General features: G+C 38.7%; 1 protein-coding gene across 10 annotated transcripts in view; it reads left to right on the top strand.

Annotated features, from left to right (window-relative positions):
• PBRM1 (polybromo 1) overlaps nucleotides 1-24,618 on the top strand; it is a gene marked incomplete at its 5' end in the record, with an annotated part of 101,696 nt that overhangs the window by 8,101 nt on the left and 68,977 nt on the right. For 9 of the 10 annotated variants that reach the window (XM_082663154.1, XM_082663149.1, XM_082663147.1 and 6 more), the window contains 8 exons: nucleotides 2,190-2,337; nucleotides 6,722-6,865; nucleotides 9,406-9,522; nucleotides 12,904-12,972; nucleotides 13,985-14,083; nucleotides 17,873-17,958; nucleotides 21,232-21,327; nucleotides 21,943-22,034. In XM_082663154.1, the coding sequence (XP_082519280.1) occupies nucleotides 2,190-2,337; nucleotides 6,722-6,865; nucleotides 9,406-9,522; nucleotides 12,904-12,972; nucleotides 13,985-14,083; nucleotides 17,873-17,958; nucleotides 21,232-21,327; nucleotides 21,943-22,034 (851 nt within the window). Of the gene's footprint in view, nucleotides 1-1,756; nucleotides 1,879-2,189; nucleotides 2,338-6,721; nucleotides 6,866-9,405; nucleotides 9,523-12,903; nucleotides 12,973-13,984; nucleotides 14,084-17,872; nucleotides 17,959-21,231; nucleotides 21,328-21,942; nucleotides 22,035-24,618 lie in introns of those variants that run through there. The other variant, XM_082663151.1, reaches the window with a different exon arrangement.

Below are 24,618 nucleotides of genomic sequence, written 5' to 3'. Positions count from 1 at the left end.
GTTTTTACTTTTCTATACTTTTCTGTATGTTGATTTAAGTGGGAAAAACCAGTTAGAGCTATTTCATTTTCAAAGTGAGGGGACCTTGTTTTGATCACATTATATAGAGTGGAATGTTGGGATCCTGACCTTTTTTTCTATATGGCAATTCTGAAAATGTTTGTGAGGAACCCCCTAGCAGAGCTTCTGGGAGATAATGTCCTTTCTAGGTATGTGTCCTCATTGCATTGTCAGTTGTCTACAGATAATCCCCCAAGCCTGAGAGGCTGCCGAGGCCCAGCTTTAGCAAGGAGCAGTGGACTATGGCCCATCAGGCCCAGGCGGAGAGAGCCATCTAGGATAGCAAGTTAACAAAGCCCTAATGTTCACTCTGAGAAAGTCCCTTGGTACCACTGACAACATTGATATTAGGCCTGGGTGGGCCTTTGTTTTTACTCACTGAGACCTTTATGTTCTTACACTTTCTTTGAATAGCAGATTGAATACTCCTTTTATCCCCTCGTACTTAATTTTGTAGTTCACTGAAATCGTAAGTAGTTGATAAGGGTTTAAAAACTTAATTTACTCTTCTTCCTTTCCCTTCCTGGAGAATTCAAAGTCATTAGGTGAGGCTGAGCAAGGTAGGAATCTGCAAGGGAGACAAACGGTGGGGGTATGGGGTAGCGATTGTGGACAGTAGCCGTGTCACAGGCTGTTACATAGCCTGGAGTTACCTTTCCATAAAGTACAAGGGGTAAAAGAGTAACTTGGTCAGTTGAGAAGCTTGGCAGACCATAATCAAGTGACCAAAATCAACCTCATCTAAGTAGTGGCATGAGTTGAAATTAAGCGCCACCTGATAGAATACAGTGAGATGAATATAGCATCATCAGAATTTATTCCTCAGGAGAAGAGACAACCCCAGATTAAGGGACACTCTACAAAATAACTGGCCTATAATTTTCAAAAGTATTAAGATCATCAAAGTCAAGGAAAGACTAAGGAACTGTTTCAGAATGAAGGAAACTGAGGAAACATAACTGAATGCAGCATGATTCACATTGATCCTTTTTCTATAAAGGACAATTTTGCAACAGTTGGCAAAATATAAATGGGTTCTGAGGATTAGATGATGAGACTGTATCAAAGTGAATTTTCTGATTTTGATGATTGAACTGTGGTCCTTTTTTGTAGGAAAGACACACAACTCTTCAGCAGCTTACTCTCAAATGGTTCAGAAAAAACATTCTGTGTACTATTCTTGCAATTTTTATGTTAAAGCAAAAAGTTTTAAAAAATTAAATATATCATACATACATGGCTAAAACATGTCAGCCAGTGAGTGTCCCAGGAGAAATTAAAGCCTTAATGACAACATTCTTCATATGTAGTAACCTACCCTCTTACACATCTAGGATGAGTTTTATCTACCCCTGAGGGAGAATTGTGAAAAACAATTGCTTAGATAATTTTGCAGAAGGTTTACTTGTCTCATGGAACTCCATTTGAAAAAAAGCCAGAAGGAATAATAATAAACATCCATGAACCAAAACCCAACTTAAGAAATTATTGTAACTACCTTTAAAGTGTCCCCTCCTCTCCAAGAGATAACCACTATCCTTAATTTTCTGTGTATCATTCCCATGCCTTTTTTGTTTTGTCATGTTTGTTCATGTCTTATGCCCTTTTATCTTTGGTAAGCTCCTTGTGCCAAGGGCCTCATCTTTCTCTTTTGTCACTTTAGTACTTGATGTTAGAGCAGCATATATACTGGGCACTTGATAGCACTTGGTAGAGCAAGTTCTGTGGTCACTACCTGAAGAAAGATAATCCATTTCGTAAGTTTATAAAGAGCTTTGGAACATACCTGTTTTCAGCCATTATTGAACCCCATGAAAGGTAAGTCATTTTCATTTACAGGAGATACCATTGACATGGTTTTAGTGTTGGTGCCTTAAATCTTAAATATTTTGCATATAAAAGACTATCACAGATGTTAATTTAGGTTTCTATATCACCAATATGTATTTTGAAAAGGGCGTGCATATTCGTCTTGCTTTTGTTATTCCTTCTCAGTTCCAATAATGAGAGTACATCTAGTATGTTCTGTCACTTGGCGTGTTGGACATTACCACAGAGTTTTGAGACATAACTTTTTATGGGCTTTTGATTAATAAATATCTTTTTAAAAAACATTAAATTATTGACAGAAATCAACCAGACTATTATGAAGTGGTTTCTCAGCCCATTGACTTGATGAAAATCCAACAGAAACTAAAAATGGAAGAGTATGATGATGTTAATCTGCTGACTGCTGACTTCCAGTTGCTTTTTAACAATGCAAAGGCCTATTATAAGGTAAGAAAGCATCAAATTTGGAAGATATCCAATTTGGTAATTGTGTGGCTTTTTAATATTTATCAGGCTGGTAGATAAGTAGTGGTTTTTCATTTGGTAGTTTGAGTTTGCATTTCTCTTGTTAGTAAAGAAAACTGAAGATTAATATGATTATGACCCATTCTTGTTTCTTCTGTGTCTGCTCAAATCTTTTGCCCGTTTCTTGGGTTGTTTGTCATTTTCATATTTACTTTCAGAAATTTTTTTGTTCTAGATACTAATCCTTTTTTTGGTTATGTGTGTTGCAAATATCTTCTCCCACTGTTTGGCTATTTTTTCACTCTTTGTGGTGTCTTTTTTTTTTTAATATTTATATATTTATTTTGGCTGCACCAGGTCTTAGTTGCGGCATGTTTGGTTGCAGCATGCAGGATCTTTAGTTGTGGCATGCGGACTTCTTAGTTGCGGCATGCATGTGGGATCTAGTTCCCCGACCAAGGATCAAACCCGGGCCCCCTGCATTGGGAGCGTGGAGTCCCACCCACTGGACCACCAGGGAAGTCCCTGTGGTGTCTTTTGATGAACAGAAGGTTTTTTATTTTAATATAGTTAGATTTATTAGTCTTTAACTTTGTGGTTTATCCTTCTTTGTATCTTGTTTCAGAAAACTCTCCTGCCCAAAGATTATAAAGATATTCTCTTATTTTCTTCTGAAAGTTTAATAGTCTTGTCTTTCATGTATAAGCTTTTAGTGCAGCTGGGATTGATTGTTGTGTCTTCTCTGAGGTAGCGATCTATTTTTTTTCCACAGGTATAAGCAGCACCTTGAAATGGCCATCAGCTTCACATTTGTCTGTGGTGGTAATGCTGGCGTTGATTCCATGTGCTCATGGGTCTCTTTGTGGCCCTTTATTCTGTTCCTTTTGTTCTGGCCAGTTTATCTAAAACTGAGCTATTCTATTTCTGCCTTAATTTCTGTGGCTTTATAATTCTTTATCTGGCAAAGAAACTGTTTTGATTATTTTTATACATTTTAATATTAGTGTGTTAAGTCAACAAGGACCAAAAAGATTGTTTGAATTTGTATTGGAATTGCATGGGCTGTGTAGATTGTATTTTGGAGAATTGACATAATTGTGATGTTGATTATTCCAGTCTGTGAATTTGGTACGTCTTCATTTGTCTTTTTAGCATAGCTTTAAATGTTTTTTCATCAAGATTCTGCAAAAATGTTAGATTTATTCTTAATGCTGTGTGTATATATTTTTTCTTTAATTAAGATATAATTCACACACTCTTTTAAAGTGTAGAGTTTGGGGCTTCCCTGGTGGCGCAGTGGTTAAGAATCTGCCTACCAATGCAGGGGACACGGGTTCGAGCCCTGGCCTGGGAAGATCCCACATGCCACAGAGCAACTAAGCCCATGTGCCACAACTACTGAGCCTGTGCTCTAGAGCCCGCGAGCCACACTACTGAGCCTACGTGCCACAACTACTAAAGCCCGTGCACCTAGAGCCCATGCTTCACAAGAGAAGCCACCGCAATGAGAAGCCTACACACCACAGTGAAGAGTAGCCCCTGCTCGCTGCAACTAGAGAAAGCCTGCGTGCAGCAATGAAGACCCAATGCAGCCAAATAAATAAATAAATAAATTGGTATCTTAAATGCCCTTCTAAATAATGCAAAACCTTAGAATAATGTAACTCTGATCTTTTTATTTATGCTATTGATGTTTTGTATTTTATTTCTATTGTGATAAATTTTTAATCCCATAAAATAATGTTACTGTTTTATATAGTCACTTTTTTTACTTACAAATATATTACTGTCTTTATTCTTCATTCTTATATTGCTATTGAGAAATATCTGTCAGTATAACTGTATTTCCTTTGAAGGTTACCTGTCTTTTCTTTCTAGCTATCTTTAGTATTTTCTTTATGTCTTTTATATTCTGCAGTTGCACTGTGATATGTCTAGATACGAATATCTTATTATTATAGAATTTGGGAGTTGTAGATCTTTCTAAATCTTTGGGTTGGTATTTTTCATCAGTTCTGGAAAGTTTTCAGCCATTGTGTCTTTGTATATTGCCCTTTCCCCATTCTCTCTTCTTGTAGAACTGTGACTGGATGTTATATTAGAACTCTCTTAGGTTTCCATTTCTCTTAACTTTTTGTAGTCCCCTTTTTTGTGTCACTATTGCTTTTTAGGTCATATTTTTAGTTCTTATGTTTTTCTTTTTTTTTAATGTATATATATTTTTAATTAATTTATTTATATTTGGCTGCATTGGATCTTCATTGCAGTACACGGGCTTCTCATTGCAGTGGCTTCTCTTGTTGCAGAGCACGGGCTGTAGGCACACGGGCTTCAGTAGTTGTGGTGCACGGGCTTCAGTAGTTGTGGCTCACGGGGTCTAGAGCACAGGCTCAGTAGTTGTGGCGCACGGGCTTAGTTGCTCAGCAGCATGTGGGATCTTCCTGGACCAGGGCTCAAACCTGTGTCCCCTCCATTGGCAGGCGGATTCTTAACCACTGTGCCACGAGGGAAGCCCCCAGTTCTTATATTTTTCTTTGAAATCTGCTCTTAAACCAATCTATTGAGTTCTTACATTTTAATGTTTATATTTTTCTTATTTTCGAAGTAGTTTCTATTTTGGGGATTGCTTATGTCTTCAGTCCTATTCTTTAAACGTTTTCAACATATTTTTTATTCTGTAGCAGATAATTCAATATCTGAATTATTTGCATGTGTTTTTGCTGTCATTTCTGCTAGCTTTCTCTTGTGACTCTTTTCTTATTTTTTCCCTTTGATATTTGGCTGCACTGGGTCTTTGTTGCTGTACATGGGCTTTCTCTGGTTGTGGCAAGCGGGGGCTACTCTTCGTTGCGGTGCGTGGGCTTCTCATTGCGGTGGCTTCTCATTGTGGAGCATGGGCTCTAGGCACGCAGGCTTCAGAAGCTGCAGCACGTGGGCTCTGTAGTCGTGGTGCGTAGGCTCTAGAGTGCAGGCTCAGTAGTTGTGGTGGGTGGGCTTGTTGCTCCTCGGCATGTGGGATCTTCCCAGACCAGGGATCGAAACCATGTCCCCTGCATTAGCAGACAGATTCTCTACCACTGCACCACCAGGGAAGTCCTCTTGTGATTCTTATTCTTGTGTGTTTCATGAATTTTGACTATGAACTTATATTTCTTGGAACTTTATCTATAGGGAGACTTAGGCTTAGATTGAAGTTGGGTTCATCTAGAGAAGATTTGTTGCTCATCCCAGGCACCTGGCCTCTCTTCGTTAGGGCTAGCTTATGGTGAAGAGTTCTCAGAGGAGATTCCTCTCATGCCTCTCTTCTCTCCAAAGTGCCATGGGTTTAGCTGGGTGGAGGTTGAGGTCAGTAGTCTTCCTTTTCCCTGGCAACAGAGAAACTGAATTGTTTTGAATTCCCAGTTACACTGCATCCATGGCCTTTGGATTCCCAGCTTTGGGCAGACCCTGGCCTTTATTTCTTGTCCTTGCAGCCTCAAGGAGGCTTGAAAACTAAAGGTTAGGTTATCTTGTCTTATAGGTGCCTTCAGGTGAAGGCAGTGTTCTTGTTCATCCGGGTTCCTGCTTTTACTCTATTCTTGCTTTTATGAACATTGCTTACTCCTTATTGGCAGCACACGGATACATTTTTAAAGCTTTACTCTTTGTTTAACATTGCATCCAGCATTATTCTTTTTCTTTTTTAAAAATATTTATTTATTTATTTGGCTGTACCGGGTCTTAGTTGTGGCGTGGGGGGTCTTTGTTGTAGCACAAGGGATCTTTAACTGTGGCATGTGGGATCTAGTTCTCTGACCAGGGATCAAACCCGGGCCCCCTGCATTAGGAGCACAGAGTCTTAGCCACTGGACCACCAGGGAAGTCCCCCAGCATTGTTCTTACTGGAAAGTTTCAGTTAGTTTATCCCCACCATACTTCAGGAAAAGAAAATATTCAAATAAGGTGTTAAATAGTTTAAAAATAGAAGTGATAATCAGGACAATCATTAGCTTCTGTCCTTTAGTCTTGTATCCCTTAAGCTGGGTCTTATCCTTTAAATTGCCGTTCTTAGTGTATTAGTAATAATTAGCCTTTATTTAGCAAATCATTTATTTTTTTCTTCAAGTTTTTCTGTAATGAGATAGGGCATAAATAAATAAAATAATTTCATTCCAGAATGCCTTTAAAACATACACTTAGTTCTTCAGAAGAGGAATTGAGGCCCATGTATCTTTTACTCGTAAGAATTTTTAAATTTGTAATAGAGTTTTCAAAGTTATGTCTTAGAATACCAATCTGCTGGAACAGGATGCTTTAAAAGTAGTAACTGATTTACAATAAAATACTAAAGTGATATTTTTTTTCTCTTCTCCTTGCTAATGTACAGCCAGATTCTCCTGAATATAAAGCTGCTTGCAAACTCTGGGATTTGTACCTTCGAACAAGAAATGAGTTTGTTCAGAAAGGAGAAGCAGATGATGAAGATGATGATGAAGATGGGCAAGACAATCAAGGCACAGTGACTGAAGGAGTAAGTGTGCCACTGGAATAGGTGATAGATAGGCTACTGGGAGGTGGATGAGGCCCCTGCCTGTGATTTCTCTTGGCCACTGTGGGCAGGTGGGCTTTCTGTGCAGTTGTGTTGGTAAGTGGGAGGGTAAAGGAACACGCAGCCAGCGAGCCCCATTCCAGTTACAAGGGATTCTAGGACATCCTGCACTACATGTAACATGCATGGTTGCTTTCATGAATTGCTCTTACATTAATGCATATTTCCTGCTCAGTTTTAAAGAGAATCTTCATATTATCAAGGACTGGTCCAGTATTGCTATATTGAGATATTTTGTAAGGGTAGGCAGTGTTGTGATTGAAAGTTGGAAAGTTGATGAAGTCACTTTAGTTAGGAATATTTTTGTGGGTTAGGCTGGTTCCTAGAACATGCCAGCTGTGTTCCTGCCTCTGGAATTTTGCAGTTGCTCTTACTTCTGCTTCCTTTGACTCTGCCTGTGACTATGTCTTCTGCATTATTCTAACATCACTTAAAATAATGTAAACTGGGAGAAGGGGCTTCCCTGGTGGCGCAGTGGTTGAGAGTCCACCTGCCGATGCAGGGGACGTGGGTTCGTGCCCTGGTCCGGGAGGATCCCACGTGCCGCGGAGCGGCTGGGCCCGTGAGCCATGGCCGCTGAGCCTGCGTGTCCGGAGCCTGTGCTCTGCAACGGGAGAGGCCACAACAGTGAGAGGCCCCCGTACCACAAAAAAAAAAAAAAAAAAAAAAACTGAGAGAAGACTTTCCTAACCACTCTGTCAAATTGTTTGCTCTGTGCTCCTCCTTTCCCATCATCACATCACTCTGTTCTGTGATCTATAGTTTTTATCACTATATGTGAAATAACGTATTTAGAATTAGTTTATGTGTTTACTTTCTGTCTTCCTCAAGTAAAATGATAGCTCCACAAAAGATATCACCTTGTTTACCTATTCTGGCATCTAGACTCTGCCCGACATGTAGGTACTGAAAAATACTTGCTGAATGAACACACATGTTTAAAAAGAGGAAAAAGAACAGTAAAAGGAATTGCATCTCTCTTCTGCAACTAAATAGTAAGACACCCAAAGAATAAGTTATGTGAATGCATTCATACTCCCTGCTCCCTTTGTCATCTGCAACATTTTTCCAAAGTAGCTGGTTGGGTTGGGAGAAGAGGAATCTTGGCTGCAGGACATAACTCACCTCTTTGAAGCTTACTCTGTAGTGTCATGTTTTAACTAGTAAGTAAATGACTTAAACACGAATATTTTCGTCTGCTTTCATCAGTGTTATCTTGGTTCTTCTCTAAGCTTAGGTGGTTGGTGAGTCTCAGCTAATCACATATCTTATATGTTAAATATTTATTGCGTGTCTGTTTGCCAGGTGTTGTGCTGGTAGGCTCAAGAGATGTCAGTACCCTCTCTCTGGGCTTAATGTTGGACTTTAAAATTGAGACTTTACTAAATAAGACTTCTGTTGGATTAGGACAAAAATACTAGTGCTTTTATGATTTAAACCAGAATTAACCATTAATCTTTACTTTATATGCCCAAAACATGGTTTGGACTTAAAATACTATTTAATATAAACCTTGACTGAGACATCCCATTTCTGACTGTAGAACAGGGGTCCATGGCCTGTTAGGAACCAGGCTGCACAACAGGAGGTGAGCGGCAGGCGAGCGAGCGACGCTTCCATCTGCCGCTCCCCATTGCTCTCGTTACCACCTGAACCATCCTCTGCATTGCTCGCATTACCACCTGACCACCCACCCTCCCCATCCGTGGAAAAATTTTCTTCCACGAAACCAGTCCCTGGGGCCAAAAAGCTTGGGGACTGCTGCTCTAGAAACTGGCTTCAGACTTAGACCCTCCCTGTCCACCTACTCTTTGGGACATATCTTTTCCCATATTGAAACAGTGACTAAGGTAGGAGTAAGCCAGCCAGTGTGGAGAGCAGAGGTGATTGCATCAATTGGCTTAATCTCCATTCAATTTTGATATAACTTGAATTCGGTTGTTAGATCTGGCAGAGCACCCCATAGTTAAAAGTATGTAGTTCCAGAAGTATTTAGTTGTTCCACCAGAATACCAAGATTTCAGTAGACGTGAACAGCAGATACAGAAATGGACAGGTATCATGGGGCACGTTTTCTCCATCTCAGTTACTCAGACCCTTGAAAGGTATGCATTTCCATCATTTCACACATGTGGCACTTTAACTTCACGGTTGCAGTGTTTGCTGTGAATAGAGTTCAGTAAAAGGACCTGATTCAAAGGATTTAGTTACTGAAATAATATGAGTGGCCTCATTAGTTTCAAATATGCTGTCCTGGGAGTGTAACCCCTCGTGACCAGCATCAGAGAATTTCTGTGGTATTCTTGAAAATTGTACTTAAAATAAGTATTGTTTAGAAGTTGCTCTTTTGAATTAGCTGTAAAATTTTAGAAGCTGTTTAATATCAGCATTTATTTTTGGATTTCTCTCACCAAGGTACATATTTCTTCCCTCTCTCATTCCTTACAACCGCCTCTCCCCAGTCTTCTCCAAGTTACTTGAAGGAGATCCTGGAGCAGCTTCTTGAAGCCATAGTTGTAGCCACAAATCCATCAGGACGTCTCATTAGCGAACTTTTTCAGAAACTGCCTTCTAAAGTGGTAAGTGATGCAGTTGAACACAGGTGGATTAAAGTGTTTTTTGTTTTTGTTTTTTAAGTACTTCAGAAATTCTGTTAGTTCTTAGTAAATAAGGTAAGGCTAATGCAAGGCATTGGAGATAGCCAACAGATCCTCCTCATGGCCTCAGCAGTAAGCACATAGGATATGTTCTGTCATTTTACTTCAGCAAAAGGTTGTGGATTTTTTTTTAAATTGTGTTTTTGTTTTTTTGATTGGTAATTCATTTTGTTTTTTGTTTCTGTGATCGTAAAATATACAATAACATAAGATTTACCTTTTAACCATTTTAAGTGTACAGTTCAGTGGCATTAAGTACATTCATATTGTTGTGCAATTATCACTACCATCCATCTCCAGAACTTTTTCATTTTCCTACCCATTAAACAATAACTCTCCACTTTTCCCTCCTGCCAGTCCCTGGAAACCACAGTTCTGCTTCTATGAATTTGACTACTCTAAGTACCTCATTTAAGAGGAATCATGCAGTATTTGTTCTTTTGTGTCTGGCTTATTTCACTTAGTGTAGTTTATCCACGTTGTAGTATGTGTCAGGATTTCCTTCCTCTTTAAGACTGAATCCATTGTATGTATATACCACATATTACTACTTTTTGTTTATCCATTCATTTGTTGGTGGACATTTGGGTTCTTTCTAAGATTAGTAATTCTTAAATGATCAAATAGGGGAGGGGGGAGAAAAAGATAAAATAAGCAGCTAAACTAAACCTTTTATTTATAAAAGAGAAGCCACATTCTCTACTCAGGAGACAGAATGAGAGGAAGATAAATGAGTTCTTCCTCTCTTAGTTCTCTTTGATCGTCTGGTGATAAAGAAGAGAGAGAGACCTAATAAGTACTCTTCTACCCCAAAGAGGAAGAGGGTTTCTAGACCAATGAAACCCTTTAAAAGTGTTAGAACCCCTTGTGGCTTCACATCCAAGAAGCAATTAGCATAGCTAAAGTTCCACTTTAGCCTTTGGAACTACAAAAATTTCTGTGGCCTCTGCATTCTTATATTTCTAGATAAAGATATACTTTTAGAAGTACTCTACTGTAATGCTTAACTCCATTGTGACCATTCTCTTTTTTTTATCTAACTCTTAAGGACAAGGACTGACATATTTTCGTTTGTGTCCCTGCCACGTAATTGGAACCCAGCATGTCAGAGGTTTGCTAGAAGTGCTTGTTGACTGCTGGGTAGCATGCAACTTTACCCATCAGTCATCAACAAGACTAGTTATTTACAATGTGACTAGTTGTAGGACAATTACAACGTTAGAAATAAAGCATATCTGACCACTGCTGTCCTAAGCATGGATCTGATTAGAAAAATATAATGATTATATTGGTTATACATTTAAAATTTCAAGGAAAGAAAAAACCAGTAAGACAGTTCTTCAAAAATGAAACATAGAATTATCATATGATACAGCAATTCTACTTTGGATATATACCAAAAGAGTGTAAGCAAGGTCTCAAAGAGGTATTTGTACAACCATGTTCATAGCAGTATTATTCACAATAGCTGAAACATGGAAGCAACCCAGGTGTTCCTCTACATGTGAATGAATAAATAAAATGTATATACAGACAATGGAGTATTATTCAGCCTTTAAGAAGAATGAAATTCTGACCCATGCTGCAGTAAGAATGAACCCTGAACACATTATGCTAAGTGAAATAAGCCTGTCACAAAAGAACAAATATTGTATGATTCCTGTTTCAAGGAGGTACTTAGAGTAGCCAAATTCATAGAGAGAAAAAGTAAAATTGTGGTTTCCAGGGGATGACAGGAGGGGAAGGTGGATAGCTGTTGTTTAATGGGTATGGAGTTTCAGTTTGGGAAGGTGAAAAGTTCTGGAGATGGATGATGGTGATGGTTGCACAATAATGTGAATGTATTTAAAGCCACTGAACTGTATACTTAAAAAGTTTAAATGGTAAATTTTATGTATTTTTTACCACAATAAAGAAATAAGAAAAGAGTACAGTCTTTACTCAGGATTTATTCTTACTCTGCATGATACAGTCAGTAGTGATCAAGCCATCAAGGGTGAGTTGGGTGACTAAAACATTACTACCCAGTTCCCCCATTCTGGGAGGGTTTTCAGGGACACCATGCAGCAGGAATTGATATGGGAAAGCAGATTCCCATTGGTCCCTTGGGGTGTGACAGTTTGAAAGACAACAAGGACTGAGACCTGGAAGGTCTTTCCTTTCCTTTCCTTTCCTTTATAAATCTTTCCTGAGTGAGACTGGCTAAGTGGGAGAGGTAGATTGGGAATACCTGGGCCAACAACTTGGTTTATGCTGTACCCTAGCCTGGGCGTCTCTGCCATAATTTGTCTTCTGAATTGTTTCTCAGAAGTAGAATTGTTGAAGAGAAGGGGCAGGCAAGGGGTTTGATCTAAGGAAGAAAAGGAGTAGGGTTAAGAAAATAGAGAGGGGTAAGCTGAGGGATCAGATGAAATGAGATCATCCCTTTAGCCCAGTAATTGAGTGAACGCTGTGGTCTCTCGTTGTTGTTGTTTTTGTTTTTTTGGGCTCCAAGGATTTGAACAGGTAGGAAGAACCTGGAGAGCACAGTCTGACTTTCCTCGATACTTGTCCCCCACTGAAGAGACCAACTTTTGATTTTTGGTTGACTTCAATTATTTTCTCCAAGGAATAAAACCTGTAGGAAAGACTCAGGGCAGTGAATGAACTCCAGGCTTTGTGAAACCCTTCGAGTATATTCTTCTAACATGTTTAACTCTTTTTCTTTTGTTGAGCTAATATTTGATAAGAAATCAGAAATTGTTTATAATTTTGCTTTGATTCTTTAATGTATTTTCATTGAAAATGTGTTTTATTTTGACTGAGATAAGGAGAAGCATTAAGGTAGACCTGAAGCTAACAAATCTTGCAACCTGACTTCTTGTAGATCCTTAGTATTTTATATGAAATAGGATATAATTGTGCTATTTAGATTGCTAAATTAAAAGTTTATAATAAGCCCTTCAAAAACGTTCATTTGCTTCATTTCCTGGCATAGATATCTTGGGATCTTAAATTTAAAATTGTGTGATCTGTGAATTTAGAAAATTTAAAAACATTAAGTTGTGGTGTATTAGTTATATAATGATAATTACCCAATACTACCTGTAAAGTCCTACAACATGCTGTTGGGTATCTCATGAAGCTTGTAAAAATCAAATGCTTTCTGCTTCAAATATAACAAACAATATGCTGTATAACTGTGTCTTTAGCCTTAATCTCACAAAGCTGCTCAATTGATTAACAGATAGTCAGTATACTTCCTTGTTTTCTCATTAGCTGGATACTTTTACTTATTAAGCATGCTTGGGTTTTGTCTTCCAGCAATATCCAGACTATTATGCAATAATTAAGGAGCCTATAGACCTCAAGACCATTGCCCAGAGGATACAGGTATGAAGGTGACCATATGTAAAAATAACATCATTTAGGGCAGATTGGCCTGTGGTCATTTTTTAGGGCCTTTTAGAAAAACAGAGAAGCAGGTATCTCTGTAAGGAGTTACTAGCAATATAATGTAAATAAATTAGAGATGTTACTGAGTATAGCGTTGGAGGAGTAAACACCGCGTCCCTTTTGCATTTTTTTCTGTAGGAAGGAAAGGAAAATTTTCATTGGCATAGTAAATCTTGACCTTAGGACAAAAATTAAAGTGCATTGGTCATCGCCATTTCTGATTGTGAAAGGTACATTGGGAACAAAAGCTTTGTTGTTTATTTTTATTTGCTTTCAAATAGTTTTAGTATATCTCAGAGTAAAAGTTACCTACAACAGACATTAAGAGTGTAAGGTTAGTGAAAATAGAGACTTTGTTCTCTTTGAGTGCCCCCCTCCCTGTGTCTCCAGCAGTGATAGCAGCAAGTAACACCCACCTAGATAGAATTCCTATGTGTTAGCTAATTAATTCTTATAACACCTCTATGAGGTAGATACTGTTATTATTCCCATTTTAAAGATAAGAAAACTGAAGCACAGAGATGGTAAGTCACTTGCCTGAGTCATCAACTAATGAGAAAAGTTAGGATTTGAATCCAGACAGTCTGGCTCCAAAGTCTATACTCTTTAATGAATTAGTATTCATGAAGCATTTAGAACAGTGGTTGGCACAGTAAACACTATATGTTTGCTAAATAAAACAACTTTTACCTTTTTTGATTTCTTAAAAAGTATAAGTTGTTTTTATGAGAATAGTGTAGCTCTGGTTTTGTTATCTATCTCAAAAACTGTTTTGTAAGTGGACCATAGTAATAGTTTATAAAAGAGAAGATGACTTTATATATTGTTCACATGTGTACTTTCCAATGAAGTCTTAGAATATGGTGACAGTTTAAAATTACGTAGAGTTTTTTTTTTTTAAAGTTCATGTTGCTTAAGAGGAACTGCTATATTTTGTTGTTTACTATAGAATGGAAGCTACAAGAGTGTTCATGCAATGGCCAAAGATATAGATCTCCTAGCAAAAAATGCCAAAACTTATAATGAGCCTGGTTCTCAAGTATTCAAGGTCAGTTTTGTTGTTGTTGCTTTCATTGATAAGAGTAGAGACCAATATTTTTGTTCTTGTTTTTTTTTGTGGTACGCGGGCCTCTCACTGTTGTGGCCTCTCCCGTTGCGGAGCACAGGCTCTGGACACGCAGGCTCAGTGGCCATGGCTCACGGGCCCAGCCGCTCCGCGGCATGTGGGATCTTCCCGGACTGGGGCACAAACCCGTTTCCCCTGCATTGGCAGGTGGACTCTCAACCACTGTGCCACCAGGGAAGCCTGAGACCAATATTTTTATATAACAACTTTATTGAGACAAAATGCACATACTATACATTTTACCCAAAGTGTATAATTTAATGGCTTTTAGTATATTCACCAAGTTGTGTAGCCATCACTACAATGAATTAGCAGTCACTCTCCATTTCCTCCCAACCTCCCTAACCTTAGGCAACCACCAGTCTACTTTCTGTCTCTGTGAATTTGCCTATTCTCAACATTTCATATAAATGGAATTATTCAATTTGTGGTCCTTTGTGACTGGTTTCTTTCACTTAGCATCATGTTTTCAAGGTATTCATTTTGTAGCATGTATTTCTTTTTATTCCCAAATAGTATTCAATTAAATGTATATATCATGTTTCATTTACCCGTTCATCAGTTGCTAGGCATTGGGTTACTTCCACTTTGGGGCTATTATAAATAATGCTGCTATGAGCATTCACGTATAAGTTTGTTTTTTTTTTTTAATAAATTTATTTATTTATTTATTTTTGGCTGTGTTGGGTCTTTGTTGCTGCGCATGGGCTTTCTCTAATTGTGGTGAGCAGGGGCTACTCTTCATTGTGGTGCGCGGGCTTCTCATTGTGGTGGCTTCTCTTGTTGCAGAGCACGGGCTCTACGCACGCGGGCTTCAGTAGTTGTGGCTTGCAGGCTCCAGTAGTTGTGGCTCGCGGGCTCTAGAGCACAGGCTCAGTGGTTGTGGCGCATGGGCTTAGTTGCTCCGCGGCATGTGGGATCTTCCTGGACCAGGGCTTGAACCTGTGTCCCCTGCATTAGCAGGTGGATTCTCCACCAGTGTGCCACCAGGGAAGCCCAGTGTATAAGTTTTTATGCAGACATGTATTTTTATTTTTCTTGAATACATACCTAGGAATGGAATTGCTGGGCCACATGGTAACTATATTTTTAATTTGTTTGAGGAACCACCAAATTGTTGTGTTTTTGGTTTTTTTGTTTGTTTTGTTTTGTTTTGGCTGCATTGGGTCTTCGTTGCTGCACTCAGGCTTTCTCCAGTTGTGGCAAGTGGGGGCTACTCTTCATTGCAGTGTGTGGGCTTCTCTTGTTGTGGAGCATGGGCTCTAGGCACGTGGGCTTCAGTAGTTGAGGCATGCAGGCTCAGTAGTTGCGGCACGTGGGCTCTAGGGTGCGTGGGCTCAGTAGTTGTGGCTCACGGGGTCTAGAGCACAGGCTCAGTAGTTGTGGCGCACGGGCCTAGTTGCTCCGCGGCATGTGGGATCTTCCCAGACCAGGGCTCAAACCCGTGTCCCCTGCATTGACAGGCGGATCCTTAACCACTGCGCCACCAGGGAAGTCGCCACCAAATTGTTTTTCAAGCCACTGCACCAACATTCCCACTAGCAATGTGCAAATGTAATTTCTCTACATCCTCACCAATGCTTGTTTCTATTTTTGGTTTTATTATAGCCATTCTAGTGGGTATGAAGTACTATCTCATTATGGGTTTTTTTGTTGTTGTTGTTGTTTTGTGGTATGCAGGCCTCTCACTGTTGTAGCCTCTCCCATTGCGGAGCACAGGCTCCGGATGCGCAGGCTCAGCGGCCATGGCTCACGGGCCCAGCCACTCCGCGGCATGTAGGATCCTCCCGGACCGGGGCACGAACCCGTGTCCCCTGCATCAGCAGGCGGACTCTCAACCACTGCGCCACCAGGGAAGCCCCCTCATTATGGTTTTGATTAGCATTTTTTTTTTTTGGCTGTGCCATGCAGCTTGCATGACCTCAGTTCCCCCACCAGGGAATGAACTCAGGCCATGGCAGTAAAAACCCGGAATCCTAACCACTAGGCCACCAGGGAACTCCCTGATTAGCATTTTCTAATGATTAGTGATGTTGAGTATCTTTTCATGTGCATATTGGCCATTCATATGTCTTCTTTAAAAAAAAAAAGTCTGTTCAGATCTTCAGCCCATTTTTTAATTGGGTTATCTGTCTTTTAATAAAAAGTTGAGTTGTTAGAGTCCTTTGCATAGTCTGGACATTAGACCAGACATATGATTTACAAGTATTTTCTCCCATTCTATGGATTGTCTTTTCATTTTCGCGATAGTATCCTTTGCTGCACAAAAGTTTTTTATTTTGGGAATTCCCTGGCAGTCCAGTGGTTAGGACACTGTGCTTCCACTGCAGGGGGCATGGGTTTCATCCCTGGTCGGGAAACTTAAGATCCCTCATGCTGAGTGGTGCTGCAAAAAAAAAAAAAAGTCTTTAATTTTAATAAAGTATTTAATTTTGGTTCAGTCCAGTTTGTCTGTTATTTTCTTAGGTTGCTTGTGCTTTTAGTGTCTTATCTAAGAAACCATTACCTAATCCAAGGCTGCAAAGATTTACACCTACGTTTTCTTCTAAGAATTTTATAGTTTAGCTCTTACATTTAGATCTTTGAGCCATTTTGAATTAATTTTTATATACATGAGGTAGGCGTGAGTTAGGAGTCCACATTCCTTTGCCATGGAGTATTCATTTGTCCCAGCGCCTTATGTTGAAAAGACTATTCTTTCCCCATTGAATTGTCTTGGCAACCCTGTTGAAAATCAGTTGACTCTAGATGTGTGGGTTTATTTCTGGATTCTTGGTTCTAATCCATTCATCTGTATGTCTTTCTCTGTGCCAGACAAGGTTTATTTTTGATCCACTTTGTAGTTAAATATTGATGTAGTCCCTGCATTTAAACCCCACTGATATAAAAATCAATCTATGTAGTATAGTACACAAAGTAAAATGACTATTTCATTGCTTTGCAGTTCTCTCCTGGAAGTTTTGTAGTCCTTCTACATAATGAACTGTAATGACAGTTGCTTGTAGAAATTTCTAGAATTAATAATATATCATTGGGAACTTAGCAAAGGATGGTCAGAAAATCTTTTGGGAGTAAAATCATTTAGATTTACAGAATGCTGATTCAGTTTCTTTTGGTAGTTAATTTTAACTTTTATCTTGTATCTTTTTAAGAAACTTTGAGTGGAAATCAGGAATGAAATCCTCGTATTCTTAATCCTTGATAGGACATTTTAATAGTGTAGTACTAATTGTTTGTTGATGCAGTTAAGAATTTTACTTCTTGGTCTGATTAATTTTCCTAAACTAAATTTTGGAGTGAAGGGAAACTTGAATTTGATATATGCTGTTAATTTAAGCAAGTATATTCATCCTAAATTTACATGCCTAATCTTTAATCTTAGAAGTGGACCTTTGTTTCAGTTTTAAGGTTAGTGTACACAGGTAGAGTTCATTGTATTTTCACCCCTGCTTTTCCCTGTTCAGCATTAGGTCTTTGTCTCTTACCTGAATAATTGTGAAAGAGCTAGGTGGCTTTTCAACTTGTATTTAATTATGGAGATGTTTTGGAGGCTTGTGGAAAGGTTAGAGGATGCAGCTTTCTGGATATTGAATGGAAGTCTACTCCAGATGGAAGGAGTGCCGTAGAAAGTGTCCAGTACATGATTGCGGGCATTTTAAACTGCCCGTTTTCTCTATACTTTTTCTAAGCCAAGTAATTTTATCTTAACAGGATGCAAATTCTATTAAGAAAATATTTTACATGAAAAAGGCAGAAATTGAACATCATGAAATGACTAAGTCAAGCCTTCGGATGAGGTAGGTTAAAAAAATGTCTAAAATCCTTGTACCTTTATTATTTGCCAAATTTTCTCAGTATAGTGGAAAGTAAGATGCATGTTGCATTTCAAGATTACATTTACAGTTGATAATGTGATTCTGAAGAGAGTAGTGTTAACTCTTACCCAGTCCCTTCATTGCAGCTGAAGGGCTTTATTTAAAAAGAAACAATTTTTAAGACTTAACACTGCTATATACTTCTATTGCCTTATACAAATACATATATATTATATATCACATTGTGTGTAATGTATATTAAAGATATAACGTGTACTATATAAATATATGTACAGGCATACCTTGGAGATACTGCAGGTTCATTTCCAGACTATTGCAATTAAAATGAATATCACACTAAAGTGAGTCACACAATTTTTTGGTTTCCCAGTGCATATAAAAGTTATATGCAAAAAAAAAAAGTTATATGCACAGTATACTGTAGTTAAATGTGCAGTAGCATTAGGTCTAAAAAACCAGTGTATATGCCTTAATTTAAAAACACTTTATTGCTTAAAAATGCTAACCATCGTCTGAGCCTTCAGCAAGTTGTAGTCTTTGTGCTGGTGGAGGGTGTTGCCTCTGTTAATGCTGCTGGCTGGTCAGGGTGGTGGTTGCTGAAGGCTGGGGTGGCTGTGGCGGTTTCCTAAAACAACACAGCAGTGTCGTTTGCCCCATCAGTTCTCTCTTCTTTTCACTAATGATTTCTCTGTAGCATGCGATGCTGTTTGATGGCATTTTACCCACAGAACTTCTTTCAAAATTGGAGTCAGTCCTCTCAAATCCTGACGCTGCTTTATCAGCTAAGTTTATGTAATATTCTAAATCCTTTGTTGTTGTTTCAACAATCTTCATAGCATCTTCACCAGGAGTAGATTCCGTCTAAAGAAACTACTTTCTCTACTCATCCATATGAAGCAATGTCCTCAACTGTTGAAGTTTTATCATGAGATTGTAGCAGTTCAGTCACATCTTCAGGCTCTATTTCTAATTCTAGTTCTCTTGCGGTTTCCACCCCATCTGTAGTTTAAAGTCTTAAACCCCTCAAAGTCACCCATGAGGGTTGGAACCCACTTTTTCTAAACTTCTGTTAATGTTCATGTTCTTTCCATGAATCACAGATGTACTTAATGGCATCTGGAATAAATGAATCCTTTCCAGAAAGTTTTCAATTGAATTTGCCCAGATCCATCAGAGGAATCACCGTCTGTGGCAGCTGTAGCCTTACGAAATGTATTTCTTAAATAATAAGACTTGAAAGTTGAAATTACTTCTTGGTCCCCGAGCTACAGAATGGATGTTGTGTCAGCAGACATGAAAACAACACAAATCTCGTGCATCTCCATTAGAGCTCTTGGGTGACCGGGTACATTTTCAGTGAGCAGTACTATTTTCCAGATCTTTCTTTCTGAGCAGTAGGTCTCAACAGCAGGCTTAAAATATTCAGTAAACCATGTTGTAAACAGATGTGCTGTCATCCAGGCTTTGTTGCTCCATTTGTTGAGCACAGGCAGAGTAGATTTAGCATAATTCTTAAGGGCCCTAGGATTTTTCAGAATAGTAAATGAGCACTGGCTTCAGCTTAAAGTCATCAGCTACATTAGCCCTAACAAGAGAGTCAGCCTGTCCTTTGAAACTTTGAAACCAGACATTGACTTCTCCTCTTTAGGTGTGAAAGCCTTGGATGGCATCTTCCATGATAAGTATGTTTCGTCTACACTGAAAATCTGTTGTTTAGTTATAGCTACTTTTATTAATAATCTTAGCTAAATCTTCTGGATAACTTGCTGCAGCTTCTATATCAGTACTTGCTGCTTCACCTTGCACTTTTATAGAGATGACTTCTTTCCTTAAACCTCATGAACCAAACTCTGCTAGCTTCAGACTTTGATTCTGCAGCTTCCTCACCTCTCTGAAGAGAGTTAGGGCCTTGCTCTGGATTAGGCATTGGCTTAAGGGAATGTTGTAGGTGGTTTGACCTTCTATCTAACAGTTTCTTCGTATCAGCAATAAGGCTGTTTTACTGTGTTATCATTCCTGTGTTCACTGGAGTAGCACTTTTAATTTCCTTCAAGAACTTTTCCTTTGCTTTCGTAACTTGGCTAACTGGTGCAAGAGGCCTAGTTTCCAGCCTGTCTCAACTTTCAGCATGCCTTCCTCACTGAGCTTAGTCATTTGTAGCTTTTGATTGAAACCGAGAAACATGCAACTCTTCCTTTCCCTTGAATGCTTAGAGGCCAGTGTAGGGTTATTAATTGGCCTAATTTCAGCATTGTTGTGTCCCAGGAAATAGGGAGGCCTGAGGAGAGGGAGAAAGACGAGGGAATAGCTGGTCGGTGGAGCAGTCAGAACACACACAACGTTTATTAAGTTTGCTGTCTCATATGGGTGTGGTTCATGGTACCCCCAAATAATTACAATAATAACAACAGAGATCACTGATCACAGATCACCACAACAAATATAATAATAATGGAAAGGTTTGAGATATTGCAAGAATTACCAAAATGTGACACAGAGATGCAAAGTGAGCAAATGCTGTTGTAAAAATGGTGCCGAAAGACTTGCTTGATTCAGAGTTGCCACAAACCTTTAATTTGTAAAAAATGCAGTATCTGCGAAGTTTAATAAAGCAAAGCGAGATAAAACAATGTATGCCTGTAATATTACATTTGTATGTGATGTATAGTAGTATATATTTATATTTGCAGTAAGAATATTTAGCCAGGTATCAGGAGATCTGAAGTCTCACCCTAGCTTACCTTGTGCTAGGACTGTGACTTTGAACAAGTCTTTTACTTCTGGGATTCCATTTCCTCCTACCTGAAATGGGAAGATTGATTGGCTACTTTTGAAGCTTTCTTCTGACCCAGACATTTGCTGTGTTACTAAATCCTATGGTCACTGTGGTGACCATAAGCTGTCTGGGATCAGCCCTGGTTTATGCTTTTCCACAGAGTCCCAGATTTTGGAGCAAAGCCTCCTGCACAGTAGAGACTCAGAAATATTTGTGTTGTTTTGTTTGTTTTTTCTGCCACGCCGTGTGGCATGTGGGATCTTAGTTCCCTGACCAGGGATGGAACCCGGGGTCCCTGCAGTGGAAGCGTGAAGTATTAACCACTGGACCACCAGGGAAGTCCCTGAGTGTTTCTTTTTAAGAAAAGAAAAAGAAAATGGTTGTTTCCTTTTTGTTATTCAGCATTCTGATTTCAGCTGTCAGTTTTCTGAGTTTTTTTTAACCTTGTCTCTGGATAGGACTCCATCAAATTTGGCTGCAGCCAGGCTGACAGGTCCTTCGCACAGTAAAGGCAGCCTTGGTGAAGAGAGAAATCCCACTAACAAGTACTACCGGTGAGAGAGAGTGTGTTTAGTCTGAGAGCTGACCCATGTTTATGAGGATAAGCATGCTAGCATTTTCTTGATGACTATCTTGAAGTAATATTTTTGGGTGTAGTTGGGTTATTATGAGAATTTGTTGTCAGATATCTTACTTAAAAGGTATAGTAGGCCTGACCTCACCTCTGAGAAAACACTTAAGCAGAAGTTGTTTGTCAGGTAGAGTTTAATATTACCAGTAAATCGTGAGGTAAAATGCTGAAAGATTTTGTGTTCATAATAGAATTTGTTTTCATTGTAAAATCTGAGCATATTTAACCAGCAATTATGAATGAATCTTTATTTTTCATTAAAAAAGGAGTAGTGCTGCATTTAAGTAAAAAACAAATTGCAAGTAGCCTGCTTTAGGCTTTCTACCACCACTCCCTCTTTTCTAAGAGAAAAAAATTAGTCATCTTGGTTAAGATTGATTGTGGGGAATATAAAAAGTACAAAGTAAATTGAGGAGGCAGTTGAATAGAAACTCTTTCTTTGATGTGAATGCCTTGTTAACAGTCCCTACTTCCTATAAAGTAGCCAAATTATTATAACATCTTTCCCTGCCTTCTAATTGCTTGTTTTTCTTTGTAGTAATAAACGAGCAGTCCAAGGGGGTCGTTTATCAGCAATTACCATGGCACTTCAGTATGGCTCAGAAAGTGAAGAGGATGCTGCTTTAGCTGGTAGGCATTAAGTTGTGACTAGTTAAGTGGCGTCTCAGTGGATCCTTCTGGTTAAGGAAAATTATAGTTATTTTGGTCTGGCCGGGAGTTTGTCTGTTTTTGGAGTACATACCTGTTTTGTTACATTTTAATTGAACTCTTGGTTGGCAAACTTATCGAGAGCTTATTACTGCTTTATTTCGTGTTAAAGCATGTATCAAAGTAAATAAATATTTGTGCAAAATCAATTAGTTTGATAGCCTTAGCAGATTCTGGTTTCAAACCTATGATGATAGTGAGTGCTAGTGACACCATCAGGAAATCCCAGGGAGACATTCACATCATCTTAGATTTCCAGGCTTATATTTTCAGTAGACTATAATTTTTTCTCACCTAGAGCTTATGATTTAAAGATAGCTGTAAATTATGATCAGAGCAGAATTCTCATTTAAACAAGTGAAACAAAGGGCATTGGGCACTAGGAATCCGTGTAGAAGTACACAGTTTGTAAAAAGTAACAGCTGTAGAGGTATATTTGATTTCATTGTCTTTCTCCTAAGCGTGATATAATATTTTTTTATTTTACTGTAAATACTTTTTATATGTAGATATACAATTCATTTTATGAAATTACTGTTTTGATTTTATAATCAGGTGTGACACGAGAGATTTTTCTAGCTATGTCTTATTTTCTACTAAGTCTATGGAATTTCCTTTTTTAAAAATATTTATTTATTTATTTTTGGCTGCGTTGGGTCTTTGTTGCTGCGTGTGGGCTTTCTCTAGTTGTGGCGAGTGGGGGCTACTCTTCATTGCGGTGCTCGGACTTCTCATTGCGGTGGCTTCTCTTGTGGAGCACGGGCTCTAGGCGTGTGGGGGCTCAGTAGTTGTGGCTCGTAGGCTGTAGAGTGTAGCCTCAGTAGTTGTGGCGCACAGGCTTAGTTGCTCCACGGCATGTGAGATCTTCCTGGACCAGGGCTCGAACTTGTGTCCCCTGCATTGGCAGGCGGATTCTTAACCACTGTGCCACCAGGGAAGTCCCCAGTCTATGGAATTTCATAATTACTCTAGACTGCTGGAGTACGAATTTAATTTTTTGACACTCATCTACAGAATTAAATTTTTTTTAACTTAAATTGGGCCTTATCAAAAATTGAAAGAAAATTTATCTCTTCATTATCTTTGTTTTGTGCTAACTGTAAAAGTGACACATATGTTATGTTTAGGTTTCCTTCTAACATTTGGTTACTTCATTAACCTTATAGTAGTATAACGAATAGAAGGAAGACTATACCACTTACAAAATTCTTAAAAAGCATTTATTGTTCTTTTTTTCCTAATAAATAGTACCTTTGTCACAAGAGGATTCTTAATTTAGTAACCTCAGGTATTAGAGAACAAAGTAGATGCCAACCAACTTTGTATGTAGTAGATTCTTCAGGCTGTTATTCAGAACCTGTTTATCCTTAATTTAGTTGAGGTTTTAATATATTTGGTTTTCTACTTCCTGCTCCTGGAAACAACTTAGGGGGAGGTACAGTGAAAATAACAAAGAAAGGATAACTCATGATCTTGGAGCAACAAGAAAGAGCTGATGGAAAGAAGGCAAAAGAATTCAAAGTGTGGCCTGGCTTCTTGAGGTGATTTGTTTTAGAGGCAAACCACACTGCATGTCCCTAAGCGGGTGGAGAAGGAGGTGGAGAAGAGCACCCATCCACAGTCACTATAAGAAGAGGAACGAAGTGAGCAATAGAAAAAGAAAAAACAGATAAAGCTTACAGTCTTCTCCCACCAACACAAAATAAGGCAAGAAGGCAAAAGGAAACATAGAAAAAGTGGGATAAATAGAAACAACTCCAAAAATTATATCAGAAATCAGTGTTAGTGGCCTAAATTTTCCAATTAAGACAGTTCCAGATTGTATATTTAAAAAATCAGATTATATGCTAGTTACAAGAGATACATCTTCAATATAAAACTGTGTACTGGAAAGTTGAATGTCAAAGGATGGAAAAAGATATACCTGGCAAATAATAACCAAAGGGTAGTTATGTTGATTTCTCTTAAAATGGACTTTCAAACAATGCATTTCCAAAGATAAAATGGATTCACCTCATAATGATAAAAGGTTTATTGTATGAGGAAGATAAATTATAAAAGGGCTCAAAATACATGAAACAAACAGATGGAACTTCTTGGAGAAAGTGAAAACATTGCCCTTAGAGTGGGAGCCTGCTTCTCTCAATTGCTAGATAAACAGCCAAAACAGTGAAGACAGAAGACATGAATACACTTCCTCACAAGTGTATTTGTTCCCTATTGCTGCTAAAACAAAACAAATTACCACAAACTTAACTGGCTTAAGACCACACAAATTTATTCTCTTCAGTTCTGGATGTCAGAAGTCTAAAATCAGGTTGTTGGCAGGCTAGTGTTCCTTCTGGAGGCTTTAGGGGATAATACACTTCCTTGCCTTTTCCAGTTTCTAGAGCTACCTGTATTCCACGGCCCTTTCCTCGCCATTCAGGACGCAGCACTCCAGTCTGCATCTGTCACCCCGTCTCCTTCCTCCTTTGGCCTTCTTGCCTGCCTTTCGTAAAGACCC

This window comes from Grampus griseus (genome assembly GCF_964374135.1).
Source record: "Grampus griseus genome assembly, chromosome: 10".
Classification (NCBI taxonomy): domain Eukaryota; kingdom Metazoa; phylum Chordata; class Mammalia; order Artiodactyla; family Delphinidae; genus Grampus; species Grampus griseus.
The sequence above is the reverse complement of the archived record's forward strand: the minus strand, read 5'-3'. Positions and strand labels throughout refer to the sequence as shown.